This window comes from Tupaia chinensis, unplaced genomic scaffold (genome assembly GCF_000334495.1).
Source record: "Tupaia chinensis unplaced genomic scaffold, TupChi_1.0 Scaffold000387_1, whole genome shotgun sequence".
Lineage (NCBI taxonomy): Eukaryota > Metazoa > Chordata > Mammalia > Scandentia > Tupaiidae > Tupaia > Tupaia belangeri.
In genome coordinates, this window is record NW_006159889.1 from 782,853 (window position 1) to 797,681 (window position 14,829).

The 14,829-nt window shown below is 46.5% G+C and overlaps 1 protein-coding gene across 1 annotated transcript; it reads left to right on the forward strand.

Moving 5' to 3' along the window:
- Positions 1-904: 904 nt before the first annotated feature.
- On the forward strand, positions 905-9,937 carry CFAP144 (cilia and flagella associated protein 144). Its single transcript, XM_006153730.2, has 4 exons — positions 905-1,178; positions 4,587-4,646; positions 6,407-6,510; positions 9,775-9,937. Exons 1-4 carry the CDS (start codon positions 1,046-1,048, stop codon positions 9,883-9,885), a joined length of 408 nt encoding a protein of 135 aa, XP_006153792.1. The 5' UTR covers positions 905-1,045; the 3' UTR covers positions 9,886-9,937.
- The last annotated feature ends 4,892 nt before the right edge of the window (positions 9,938-14,829 follow it).

Below are 14,829 nucleotides of genomic sequence, written 5' to 3' on the forward strand. Positions count from 1 at the left end.
GAGCATAGGAAAGGGAATTTGGGGGAAAAAAATGGAGAAGTAAGACATTTGTTAAACACAGATATGGCTTATTATTTGTTGATGAAGATGTGTATATTCTCAACTGGGCTGGACTAAGGTGTATATCATGCTGGGTAAAGTTTCTTTACAATCTAACTGATGTATAGTGATTTAAATGTATAAATAATAATTTAAATAAATAAATATTTTTTTAAAAAAGTTTATCACAGAGACACCGTTGGAGGGGGATGTCTGTTGCTTGAAGATGAAGTGGAGCCCTATTGCCTAGAACTACAGATAGGGTGGGACCCTGTTGCCTAGAGACTACATGGGACACTGTTGCCTGGAGACGGCCGGGGAGGCTGTTGCTAGAGATGGCTTAGGACTGCTACCTGGGGACAGTAGGAAGCCCAGGACGAGGGGAGTCTCTAGAGTCCAGAGATCAGGACTTAACCTAGCAGGGCCAAGGTCATGGCGGGACACCAGAGAGAAAAGGTGACCCCAGACAAGGTTCATCAGAACCAAATCTTACGGGAACTGTACCTAAAAGAGCTACAGACCCAGAAATCTACATGCAAGATCACTTGAATCCCCTCCACACGGGTGGGGGCGGGGCTGGACTGGAAGGCAAGATCCAAGAGGGCTCCCAGGGAAGGAGGCGCCCTGGAAGCTCAGGGTGGGAGCGAGGTCAGAGCTAAGAACAAGAGGTTTTGGAGAGTGGGGGGACAAGATCGAGAGAGCTCCCATGGAAGGAGGCGCCCTGGAAGCTGCAGAATGGGAGCGAGGTCAGAGCTAAGAATAGGAGGTCTGTGGAGGCAAGAATCACAGAAGCCTTTGGCTGGAGACGTCGTGAGACGCTGTTGCTTGGAGACGACGTGAGACGCTGTTGCTTGGAGACGACGTGAGACGCTGTTGCCTGGGACGGCGTGGCAAGTTCTTGCCTGGAGGCGAGGAGGGACGCTTTTACCTGGAGCGGGTAGGAAGCCCAAGACCAGCGGAGCCTACGGAGTCCAGACAACAGGCCCTGACCTAGCAGGGCCAAGGGATGGCGGGACGCCAGAAGGAGAAGGTGACCCCAGATGAGGTTCATCAGAACGAGATATTGCGGGAACTGTACCTGAAGGAGCTACGGACCCAGAAACTCTACACTCAGTATCACGTGAATCCTCTTCGCAAGGGTGAGGGCAGGGCTGCATGAGGGTGGGTGAGCGGGGAGGGCGCCTTCGAAAGGAGCAGCCCTCGGGCTGCCTGGTAGGGATAGGGGGTCAGAGCTAAGGACAAAACACCTTCTCTGACACCCACCCCCTTTCGTAAACTTCAGGACGGAAGACCTCGGAGGGGCCTCGCTCAATATTGCATCTTTTTCCCCCCAGAATTATTTTTTTAAATTTTTTAATTTATTCATTCAATTATTTTAATTTTACTAGAGAGAGAGAGACAGAGAGAGAAGGGGAAAATGAAAAAGGAAGCTAGCCACCAGGTCTAGGACTCCAACCGTGGTTGGCCATGCAGGCAGGAGTGTCCAACACCTTAACCATCCCGCAGTCTGCTGGCCCCTCACTTTGCATCTTATATATGATATAGTAAAATGCACCTACAACATGATTAAAGTATATTGTCTTAAAAAGTTGAGCCATTTTTTATAATTCTCTTCTGAAATAATTATATATTGCAGAATTTGGTGAAGATTTTGTTTGTATTTGGGGGGGTTGTGTGTGTGTGTGTTTTGTTTTTGTTTTTGTTTCGGAGAGGTTTTTTTCTATATGGCACGCGCACTCACCAGAGAGAGAGAGAGAGAGACAGCAAGACATCACCCCCTAGTGGAGATGGCCGCTCTGCAATCCCTTCTCTGTTCTCTCAGGATCTTGGGCACACATGCACCCGTGTGAGTTTCTTTTTTTGTTTTGTTTTATTTCAAGGTCTTTTTACATTCAATCACATTATTTAGCTTGCAAAGTGAATATTACAACATGTGTACATTTCTCTCCAGTCCAGTTGATAATACTATAAAGTTATCTTCAAAAGATAATACCCTTTTTTTTTTTTTGTCCCATTAATGCTATGTCTCTCTAATTTTCTCCTTAATGTCCGGCATGCGATTTCACCAGGAGCCTGAAGATGGAACTGGGGCTCTGCTGGGGAGTGGAGGCCAATCTCTGGGACAAGAAGGAGTAGGAAATTAACAAAAAAAAAAAAAAAAAAAAAAAAAGGGGGGGGGAAACCGCCCACCCTTTCTGGGGGGGGTTGGGAGAGCTGGAGCTGGGGTGGGGGGGCAGTGGTGCCCCTGCCTCAACGTCCCTTGCTGGCCAGGAGCCTGGAGATGGAACTGGGGCTCTGCTGGGGAGCGGAGGACAGCCTATACCGGTGTGAGATTTAAGCTACTGGGTCCAGGACTTGAAGCGGGGCTGACTATGTGGGAGTCCAATGACATAACCATTACGCCATCTGTTGGTCCCTATATTTTGGTTTTTATTTAATAAGCTAAAGGTGTTTTTCAGGCTTTGAAACTGGCACGCCTTGGGGAAGCTCAGGAGCAGCAGGCTCCAGCCCACAGTGCTCCCCTGGTAAATCAGCCCCAGCCTGCACTCTGCACACACGCCTTGCATGGTTTTCTCTGGTCCTATAAGGACAGCTCCCCTAAGTGCCTCTGGGTCTCAAATGGAGCTCCAGACTCAGGGACCCAACCTCCTCTAAGCTACTTCCCTGGACAGCCCCAGGGTTCTCAGATTCACCAGATCACAAGCCAGGCTCCTCTCCCTCTTCCCCACCCTCTGCTTCTCCAGACCATCCTGCCTCAGCCAACACACGGCAGTCACTCACTGTCCTTTAACATTTCTCCCGCCTGCCCCTTCCCACGTTCCTGCTTCAGTGACAGACACCATTATGAATGTGAAGGCATCGCCACCCCCTCACTTAATTCCAGCATCTGAAGCACACTTTCCCCGTCTTGATTCCCGAACCTCGGCAGGGCCCATCTCACGGCCCCCTGGATTGGTCCCATGGGCTCCTTCCCTCCGAGTCCATCTCTCCGGCTCACCCCTTACACCGCTGCTAGCTAGAGCTATGCTAAAAGACCAGTTCGATCATGTCAGTCCACCCCTCAGATCCTTCATGGGTCCCCTCAGCTTCTGAGCTACTGATCACATGAGTCAGTCCACAGGTCCCTTGAGTCTGGCTCTGGTTCCCACCCAGCTACATCCCACCCTCGTCTCTCCACCCCACCCGACACGTGTTCCTTTCATGACTATCCCAGTGCCTTCCTTGCCCCAGCCACTGCTAAAGCCTCCCACATATGCTCCTCTCTCTCCCACCATTTCTAAATAAATGAATTTCCTAAGGACATCATGCCACTTCCCACCACTTAGCCTACATAATCATTGCTGCTGCTTCCTGAATTTCTCCCTAGATTCCATGCCCAGTTGACTATAGTCCACTGTGGCCTCACTGCACAGAGAAAACACGATGTCTTCATTTTGCTTATAACTCATCCTGTTTTCTTCTGGAGGCCCCAGCCACTAATTTCAGCACAACAAATTAATGTGCATTTCATTTTAAGCTTGATCCATTCCAATGATTGGAATAATCCCTTCAGGCAACAATCAGGCTTCTAGGAAATTGCTGTCTCCCAGCTCATGACCCTTGGGCATATGGTTAATATGATCCATGACATGCAAAGAGGAACTACTGGAACTTTCATTTATGTTTACTTCTCCATAAAGACAGAAATTATGCCCTGTCAATATGCCGAGAATACCCTGTAGACATACACATATTAGGGATGCATTCTCAAAAGTTTTTTACTAGTAGATATTTTAGATGCAAAATAGTTTGAACACCTCTGATCTCTACTGATCTGCTCATAATCTAACATTTTGCAGCTAGCTACTCTAGGTACAGAGTGAGTTCCTTTGGCCTTCTTGATGTTTCTGGAACTCACCAAACTGCTCTTCTTCTCCCATGTACTCACACAGGGCATTCCCACACTGCCTTCAGGACTCTGCTCACGCTCACCTGCCTAGACATTCGCCACCACACCATGCCCCACCATCAACTCTCTATCCACTAATCCCACTTTGTTCTGCTTCATGCTTATGTGAGGGGAATTCATGGAAAGCATGAAATTAATGTGTTCTGGTGCAAAACATACTAGAAATCCATGCATAGTGTTCTTATAATACAGATTGTCCACGGCCTTGTTGAAGACCCCTCGTTTATCACTCTCTGGCAAACCTCCTTAGGATGCCTGGCATGCACACCTTCGCTATAGACCAGCGCTGTCCAAGCACGCGTTCTTTGATGATGAAAACGTTCTGTCTGTGCTGCAAACTGTAGTCATTAGCTACATGTGACCACTGAGGGGACCACTTAATTCTTAACTGTTTCTCTGTGAGTAGCCACATGTGTGTGTGGCCACCATTCTGGACAGTGCCACTGTAGGTAAACTCTTCAAGGGCCTCATCTCACTATGTTCCCCAGAGTTGAACAAAATACCTAGCATGTACCGGATATTCATGGTAGGAGGATGCTAGCCTAATTAGGAGGGCATGTGTGTTTTAACGTGAGCCTGTGATGCTGTTTTTCTCTAGTCCACACAATCACCAGAAAGCCCATGTCTTGGCATGATAACCTGGAGGAACCTGCAGATGGTAAGTCCTGGGGACTGCGAACACCAATGAGTGTTCTCACTCATCGAATCCGCAGCAAGAAGCAGACAGGCTGGAGAAACCTCTCAGGGTCATGTTGACCTTGGAGCAAGCAGCAGAGTCCTCTGCTTTGATTCTGGAAACAGGATGCATACTAACCTAACTCGCAGGGGACTGACACAGTCAATCACAACAGCAGTTTAGTAACAGGCCAACCAAAATGTCGCTAATGATCTTAACATTCCATTAATCCATTCATCAAACATTTAGTTGTTACTGGCACAGGCAATAATACTGAGAGCAAATCCTGGCCGTCACTCCTTCCTTAACTGTGCAACTTTAAGCAAATTTTTAACCTCTCTGAGCCTATTTCTTAGGATGTCGTAGGGATTAAACAAAACAGTGCAGGTTCTCAGAGCAGAATGTGGCATATGGTGGCCAGATATTATTTTCACTGTTACCAGTGATAATCGCTAGGCTGGTGTTAGGAGGGCAGGGGCGAGGGTGTTAGGTGGGGGCGGGGAGCCTTGTACCAAGTGTCATAGGAGGTAGACATGTATATAGGGAATAGGACAGGTGTGATGACAGCATAAAAAACAGGCACAAACATCAAGCACTGCTATTCTGGGAGACCTCACGAGAGGTGGAGCATGTCAGGAAAACTGAAGGGCATTCTGAGTTACATGTGAAGGCACAAAATGAGAAATACCTGCAGGGTCTAAGAACTATGAGTCCTTTATAATTGCCATGGTACTCAGGTGGAGAGGGGGCCATGTGTGGGAATGAGGAAAGACAGATGTCTGGGGAAAAGCCTAACCTCTCCCAGAAAGCCCTCCTGTCTTGCCTCTGCCTTCCTAGAGTATAATTTGATGGAGGAAGATTATAAAATTTCTATGCCAGGACAGCGTAGAGAGTGGGGAGTGGATCTCATAGCACTGGGAAGGACACAGACAAGTAAACAGACTAAAGGAGGGGGCAAGCCCACCAAGTAGGGTGTCATCCATAGTGCCCACCCGCAGCGAGAGGAACGGGGGCCAGGGGGCTTGCAGCTATAAGGAATGTAGCAGGCGCTGAGAGCCTTAACGCCGGTCGGGAGACGATTGCTCCCTGCCTTCTATTAAGGATAGGCTCAAGGATGTGCCCAGCCTGACCCCAGGCCCTTGATTCTCATTCCTTCATTCCATTCTTGGTCTTGCTCAGATAGACATTTCCAGATGAATACGGTGAGGCAGGGGGACGTTAGCCCACCTCACAAGCTGGTAGTGGCAGGGCCAGGAGTGTTCAGCGGCAAAGCCAGGTGCACTCTGTGGTCAAACCTCCTCTCCCCAGCAGAGGTGTGCTAGGGGAGAGGTCTGGCCAGTTCCAGACACACCTGGTGTCGGCAACCACACTACCCCGACACAGAAGGCCTTGCCCTCACGTCTGCAACCTTCCTGCTCACACTGTCTGCTGCACCATCTTGGCCAAACCTGCTCATGCCTCAGGGCCTTCCCTCTTGCTGCCTGTGGCGTGCCCTTCCCCTGCCCCTTCCAGGGCTGGCTGCTGCTTGGCATCCAGGGAGGCCTCTCACCATGACATGGCTGCCCTGGCCTTCACTAGTCCCTTGGCCTTCACAGCAGGGACCACTGTCTGCCTCTACCAGATTATTTGTATACCTGCATGTCTGGGCCCTGTTCCCCATCCTGACCATGAACCAGAGGAAGGAAAGGACCACTCGTGGGTCCCACAGCCCAACTCTTTCATGGCTCCTCCTTGTCTCCCAGCCAGGTTTCTGCATCTCATTCACCATGCTGCCCTGGAGCCCCAGAAGAAATACACAGAAACGCAGACCGAGAACCAGGAAATTGGATGGCACTCAGAGCCCTTGGTAAGCTCAGCTCCACTCCTTAGAACACACAAGAAAGCACAGATGCTTGGTTGTATAGACAGTGGCTAAGGATAGACAGGGAGCCAGGTGGCCAGGGTATGAATTCTGGCTACCTCTTAGTAGGGGTATAGTTGTAGGAAGTTAGGAAGCCCTTTTATGACTCAGTTTTCTTGTTGTGAAATGGAGATGTTTAAGAACCACTCTCCTAAAGTGACTGTGAAGATGAAATGCAGTGGTATAGCTCAGGTATTCAGAGCAGTACCTGGCACACAGAAAATGCTGCGTTCGTGTTGATGAAAGGTTCCTGATGATAGACAGGCTGCCCGGGTTGCTCCACGAGTGATTAGTAGCATGGCACTTACGGTCTCTACCTTCTTTTCCCTTCTTCATGAACTTGGAATGCTAGTACTAGGACTTCCCTCGTTTGACTGGAGGATACAACTCTCCATAGGAAGTATGGGAAATGTAGTCCTTAGCACATTATCACACTAAATAATATAGAAGTTTTGTTATTGAGGAAGAAATGCAGGACTTGAAGAAGCTTCTGCCACATTTGTCTTTTAGCTCTGCTTATGTCTGTCTGGGTTTCTTTTTCTTTTTGAGAGAGAGAGGTTTTTACTATAGGGTGCATGCACTAGCCAAAGAGACAGTCAGAGAAAGCAAGAAATCACCCCCCCACCCCACCAGGGAGGATGGCTATACTGCAGCAATCCCTTCCCCTCTATTCTCCTCCTGGGATTTTGAGCATGCATGCACATGTGCGTGAGCACACAGCCAGCATTGAATTTCAAGTCTCTGGGTCTGGGACTCAAACCCTGGTAGGCCATGTGGGAGTTCAGCACTCCAACCACTATGCCACCTGCTGGCCCTCGGTTTATGTCATTCATAGTGCAGAGGTGTTTATTTCTTTTTTTTTTAAAGAGTTTGTTTTTGGGGTATTTTTTTGGTTTGGGGGTTATTTTCTTTCCTTTTCTTTTCTTTCTTTCTTTCTTTTTTTTTTTCCTTAGAGAATGTGTGCTTGTCAGAGAGGAGGGGAGAGAGGAGTGAGAAATCACCCTCCCGGGGGATGATAGTCATGCCACAATTTCTTTTCCTCCATTCTCCTTCTGGGATCTTGGGCATGCACACACACGTGCCTGGCATGATTTTCAAGATACCTGGTTAGGGATTCAAACCACAGTCAGCCGTGTGGGAATCCGGTGACTTAACCAGTACGCCATCTACTGGCCCCTTTTTAGTTTTTAGTCAACAAATATGCCAGCCTTTTTCATGATGGTTTCTGGGGTATATGCCTTGCTTAGAAAAACATTCAACACCCACAGTTATAAAACATCTACTCTTTTCTATGTTCATTTGGTATATTTTGTGTATGGTGTGAAGTTAGAAACTCTTCCTCAGCAGTATCTGAACAGCACGACCAGCAAGTACCAGGATCTTGCACATCCTGTATCTCTATATTCACTGTCCCCTAAGCCCTAGCCCATATTCACTGGGGACATCCAGCTCATTCTTCAAGACCCAGCTCCGGAGTCACTTCTTCCATAAAGTCCCATTAAGGAACTTCTGCCACTCTACTCCCCACCAGGCAGAGCTGAGCACATTGTAACACTTTGTGCCTCCTGGAGTTACAGCATTTAACTTACGTCTATGTATTAATGTAACAGGTAGCTCTAGAGTCAGAAAGCATTAGTTCAAATCCCAGCTCCACCACTTTCTAGCTGTGTGACCTCAAACTCTTTTTTTTAATAATTAGTTAAGTTTATTTATTTAGTAGTAGTAGTAGTAGTTTGGGTTTTTGTTTCTTTGTTTGTTTTCTTAATTTGACCAGAGATGAACAGAAAGAGAGAGAAATGAGAAAGAAAGCCAACAGGTCCAGGACTCAAACCTTGGTTGACCACATGGGAGTCCAGCTCCTTAAATACCTCTCCACCTGCTGGCCCCAACCTTCAATTCTTTTAACCTCCATTTGTCCAGTTTAAAATGGGTATGATAACAATGGCATCTAAGCTCAAAGGTTTGTTGTGAGGATTATAGACTGTGCATAGGAACTGCTTAGTACCGTGCCTAGCTCATAGTAAGTGTTCAATAAATGTGACTATTGTGATGCTGATAAGAAGTGCCCATCATAGAACCATTGAGGTGCTTCTCCTGAGCTTGAGCTCCATTGCTTTCATCCACTGAGTGATTTTCTAGCACGCTCCCTTCCTAAGAACTCTCCACACTCTGTAGTTCTCTCGTTCCTACTCCAGGAGGCTGACAGTCTTATCCATTTCGCAACTCTAACCTATAGCACACCACTCTGCTACATGGCTTCTGCATGAGATTTGAATAAATGGCTCAATAATCCAGTTTTTATCAGTAAGGAGGGTGAGTAAGCTGCTCATTTGCAACAGCTTCTCTTCAGATATGGGGCATTGCCTTGGACAGAAGAGACTGCAGGACACAGGGAGATTCCATTGGAGCCTGCCACCACTTACACAAGGAAGGACTGAATTCAAAAGAGAGAGGTATGGGTAGACAGCTGGTTAAGTGGTGATGGCCACTCAAAGAGAAAGAGAAGTGGGGGGGGGCAGGTCTAGCTTATAATGAACAAAGGAAGCATGTTAAGGAAAAAAGTATTCAATGACAATTAGTGGAGATAAATAATGAATGAATGATTTAATGAGGATAGACAGAAGAAAAAGCACCAAGGTAAGGGCTAGACCTCATCTAAACTGACCTAAGGAACTCTTGCTGAAGGTAGACATGCCATGAATGCAGACATGCCATGCCCATTCATTACAAACCTGAAGACAGGGTACTGGTAACACAGTAAGAAAGTCTACCCCAGAAATCATTAGATCCAGCTCTTTTGCAACCAAAGAGATAATGAATCTGATTTTAGAATCATGTGTGTGTGTGTGTATGTGTGTGTGTGTGTGTGTGTGTGTGCAGAAAAGACCTGATCAGCCCAAAGTTGGGGCTTCTTAACCCCTGGCAGGACATCACCCTGGGCAGATAGACTATCCCAACCTCAAAACCAGGACCTGGGAAACCACACTCAGTGAGTACCACCCAGCCTAATGCCTCCCGCTAACATTTGTGACATCAGTAGTCACATTGTTTGAACACTTACTCTAAGCTAGGCATTGTACTAAGCAGTTTCTATACATAGTCTAATGTATAGAGGGGCATAGGGCTGATGTAGGCCGGGTCCATCGACTCCAAGGCAGGTCTCCCCACTCATCCACAGGCTTCTTTCTGATCCTGCATCTTCCTCTCTAGGTCGACCCAGAACGCCAGGACCACAGGCTGAATCACTTCAAGGTCTACAATGACATCACTCTGTACAAGGCTAAATTGTGGAGCTTGGGAGAAGATGACCATCGCAAGTAGCATTCCAACAGTGGAGTCGGTCTCTGTATTTAACGCCCAAGTGAGCACTGCCAGAAAAATAAACATTACTTTAAAGTTCAAGTGTGACCTTTCTTATCCTGAGTCTTACTGTTCTCATTTCTGCCCAAGTTCATTGGTTTGAAGTTTTATCTTATAAATCCACATGGGAATTCCAGGTAAAGATGGCAGACAAAGGGGACCAGCAGTTAGCATAATGGCTATGTCGCTGGACTCCCATGTAGATGACCACAGTTCACGTCCCAGACCTGGTGGCTTAAAACTCAAGCCGGGCACGTGTGCGTGCATGCCAATGATCCTGAGAGGTGAATGGAGGAGAAGGGATTGTGGTGTGGCCATCCTCCCCTGGGGGGTGATTTCTCCCTTTCTGTTTCTCTATCTCTCTCTGTCTGTCTGGCAAGTGCACGCGCCCTATGGCAAAACCTCTCAAAAAAAAAAAAAAAAGATGGCAGACAAAGTACACAGATTATCTTCTCTGCCTCCCCAGATGCCAATAAAGGACAATCAAAGGATTTCTCCCCTAATTTGCCAGAGGGTGCCTGTATTTGCTGGAGAGAGGCAGGTAGAGAGGAGAGAGAGAATGCATTCCCCCAGTAGTGCGCGGTCATGCCCTCTCTTCCATTTCTCCCTCCTATCATAATTTTGGGCATGCACACACGTGTCTGGCCTGTTTTTTCAAGCCACTGGGGATGGGATTTGAATTTCCAAGTAAGTCAGGAGGAATTGAGTCCCCTTAACCACCAGACCATGGCCAGCCTTGGTAAATGGATTTTAAAAGAAAGCTATAAACAGAGAAACTAGGAGGGAAGTGTTAGCAATCAAGAAAACTGAAGAGATATTTAAAAGACAGCAGATGGAGGAGGACAAAATGCACAGCGAATGGCATTGGCATGCCTCAGAACACAGCGCCAGGCCTCCTGGGGCTCTGCAGGGAGGCTCAGGACTCCTGGATAGAGTGGGGTGTGCAGCAGAGAACTGAAAAATGGGCACTGGGAGGGGGACAGGGAGAAAGCCCACAGCATACACACCAGTGGCCAGGTTTACAGTAGCTCTTGTGCTTAAAAGGCTGAAGGTTTATTCCTGGAAACATGGATGAAGCATGGGCTCAGGGTCACTAAAACACAGAGTGAGAATGAGATGTGGAGCTGAAAGAAATCCCTTGAAGTCTATAAAAGGAACATGAAGGGGCCAGCAGGTGGCCTGGTAAATAAGGCTCTGGACTTCCACACAGCTAACCGTGGTTCACCTGGACCTTATGGCTCAAAAATCACATGGGGCACATGTGTGTCTGCCCAAAATCTCAAGAGGAGAATGGAGGAGAAGGAATTGCAGCATGGCCATTTCCCTTGAGGAGTGAGTTCACATTTTCCCATTCCAGCAAGCACATGAACCCTATGGCAAAAAACTAAAAACAACGAAACAAATGGAACGTGGAAGGCCTAGCCCATGCACTCACCCACACATTTAATGCTTTTTGTTCCCTTAGGTTTTCCTTTCCAGAAAAATGAAACCACTCCAAAGATCCACATGGAATATCATTTAAGGGTCTTCTAAGGCAGGGGTCTCCAACCCCTGGGGTTGCATACCTGTGCCTATCTGTGACCTATTGCCCACCCACCCCCTGACCATGAAGTGAGGGGTGGGCAGCAGGCCAGTGAACAAGGACTTTGTATTTGCAGCTGCTCCCCATCACTTACAATGCTGCCTGGGCTCCACCTCCTGTCAGGTCAGCAGCAGAGTTGCATTCTCATGGGATCATGACCCCTATGTGGTATAATTTTTCATTGCATGTTGCAATATGATGGTGGCAGAAATGGGGTGCATGGTGGATATGGTGTGCTTGGGTCATCCTGGGACCAACCTTACACCCCCAAAGCACATCTGTGGAAGGATTGTCCTTCACAAGACCAGTCCCTGGTGCCAGGAAGGTTGGGGACTGCTGCTCTAAGGAAAGAGCCAGGGACTCAGTTTCCCACCTTGCCACCAACCACTCCTCACAGCTGGTCAAGCTCACACCTGGTTCAGAGTTACAGCCTTCTCAGCCTCCATGTCAGCCTCTGCTGTGACCACCCCACTCTACATGCTACCTGGGCCTACAAAGCCAGCCATGTGAGCAAGAATCTTTAGGTGCTGTACTTCCCTGAGGAAAGGGTAGAAGATATGAGGGATGCAATACCACCCAGTTTTCCTAGAGTTAAGAAAGAAATTCTTGGGGCAGGTGGGGGTAGGTGCACCAAGGCAAGAAGTCAGAGGCGTCTTTACAGACAGAAGAACCAGCAAGTAAAAAGAGCAATCTAGAAATTGATCATGAGTGTCACTGAGGCTCAAAGTAGGAGAAACAAAACCATGGAGAGAACCAAGGAAATGATGAAGCAGACAAATGAAATCTGCTACCACTGAACCACTGAATGATGAGTTTCAGAAAACTAATGACTTGTTCCCAACGGCCATCAAGCTAAACCCTCAGGTGGCCATTCTGTGTTAGGAGAGCCATTCTTTGTAAAACTAGAGAAGCTGATGCTGCCACCCAGTGGTCCACTGGCACCTTTAACAGCCCAGCCTGACAAGGAGCAGGGACTGTGAGGGGGAAGAAGCCCGCCATCTTGCCCTTGCTTCTAAACTGAGCTGGGATGAAGATTCCAGTAAAACTCATAAAGCAGCTCAACCAAGGGCTCAGAGGATGCAGAACATTGGAGAAGAGGAGCAGAAATAAGAGGGAGAGCAGGTTAGGAAAGACTAGCAGCAAAGCCTCCGAAGGCATCCCAGAGGGCCTGAGAGAGAAAACGACAGACAAAGCTTCTCAATTTGGTGGTGTCCTAGCTAATTTTCCTGGAAGAACACTTGACAGGAGGGAGTGGGGCAGCCTGGCCTGGATTAGTAGAAATGCCTTAGTTTAATGAAATTCTAAGTGACAAAGCTCTTACAGCAAGGCAGGATCTAGAAGTACATGGCCCAGATCCCAGCAAATGTCAAGTTATCCAAGTAACCTGAAGTGTACAGATCTCATCAGTCTTTGCTGGCTAAATCTGGAGAGCAAACATAATGCCCTCTCGTAACGCTTTTCCATGATAACTTTTGATAGCCTTCTTCCCAATGGGCAAAAATATCCAAATCAGTTATCGGGTATTACAATAATGCAAGCTAGGGAACACTGACCTCATTTTAAAATATAATAGGAAAATGTGGAGGATAATAATTCCTACCCCTCCAGTCCAACCTCACATAGTAATTTACCATTAGTATTTTCAGATGTTTTTCTACTTACTGTATATTACAAATTTGAACTATGATATGAATATTTTTATATTCCTAAAACTAGAAAGTTTGGAAAAAAAATAGTTAATTTCTAAATTTTGTGATGGACTAATCATTTTGGCTTTTCCCTTGGCCTGGTTGGGTATGAAAAAAACTGTTAACTCTTACTTCAGAGTGATGGGAAATGCATTTAATCAGAGGAAAACACTGGTCATTATATAGAGTTAGGTTTTTTGGATCTTGGTTTTGTTTTAATTGTTTTGAGACAGAGACCATGAATCAACTAGTAGAGTTTGGTTAAGGATGGAAACCTTGGGGCAAGTTACAGTAGGTTTATTCCATCTTACAGCATAGAAGCTCATATACAGTAAGTCAGGGTAGATTGGCAGGGAACAATGGCATCAAACACTGTGATATGAGGCAAGAATCTTTTTAAGAGGTTTTTGCTATAGGGCACGTGCGCTCGCCAGACAGAGAGAAAGAGAGAGAGAGAGATAGAAAGCGAGAAATCACCCCCCAAGGGGGATGGCCACGCTGCAATCCCTTCTCCTCCATTCTCCTCTCGGGATCTTGGGCATGCACACACACGTGTCCAGTGTGAGTTTAAGTCACCAGATCTGGGACACAAACCGTGGTCGACTACATGGGAGTCCAGCGACATAGCCATTATGCTAACTGCTGGTCCCAAGGCAAGATTCTTTCATTGCTACATATAATCTTGGTTCTGTCACCTAAAATACAAATCAAACACTATACTTTATTTCCATGTTGGAAAAGAGAAAGTTCAGATTCCTTCTGCCTGTGTTTGACATTATCTTCCCATCAACAAGTGGATAACCCTCATGTATTCATTTGGCTTGTTTTTTATGTCCTTATTTTAATTTTTGTTGGAATAAAAAGTGCCTTTTTTGTAGTATCATCAAAGCTACCATCCATCTATAGAAAAACTGTATGACCATATCTAACATGGGTGTTAATTCGATCAGTAATATGCAAGGTAATGACCAGACATCATTTCTGATTTGGCCAGAAGAATTAGGTTACAGGTATGCACTTGAGGTCCAGTGACTTCTATTTAAATGTCTTATACCGGGACCAGCAGGTGGCATGGCGGTTAAGGGTGCTGGACTCCCACGTGACTGACCACAGTTTGAGTCCCAGACATGGCAGCTTGCTTTCTCGTGCTCTCTCTCCCTCTCATACTATCACTCTCAGGTCAAATTAAAATAAATAAATAGATAAATAAAGTTAAATAATAAAATAATTCTTTTTAAAAAATTTCTTATACCAAAACATTTGAGAGCCAACTCTGTAGCATGGTGATTAAGGGAGCTGGATCCTACATAGCCAATCAAGGTTTGAATTGCGGCTCTGGAGGCTTGAAAAACACACCAGGCACATGTGTGTGTTTGCATGCCCCAAATCTGACAAGATGGAGAAATGAAGGAATTATAGCATGACCACACCCCGTTGAGAGGTGCTTTCTCCTCCCTCTTTCTTGCTGGCAAATGCATGTGCCTTCTGGTTAATTAAAAAAAGGGGGGGGGGAATTATTTGATAGAGAAAGGAGTCTAAATTTATAATCTAGTGTAAATGATAAAACAGATTAAGTCTCAGATTTTTTTCATCATGATTATTAGCTCTTAAAGTGATGATTACGCCCCTGCACAT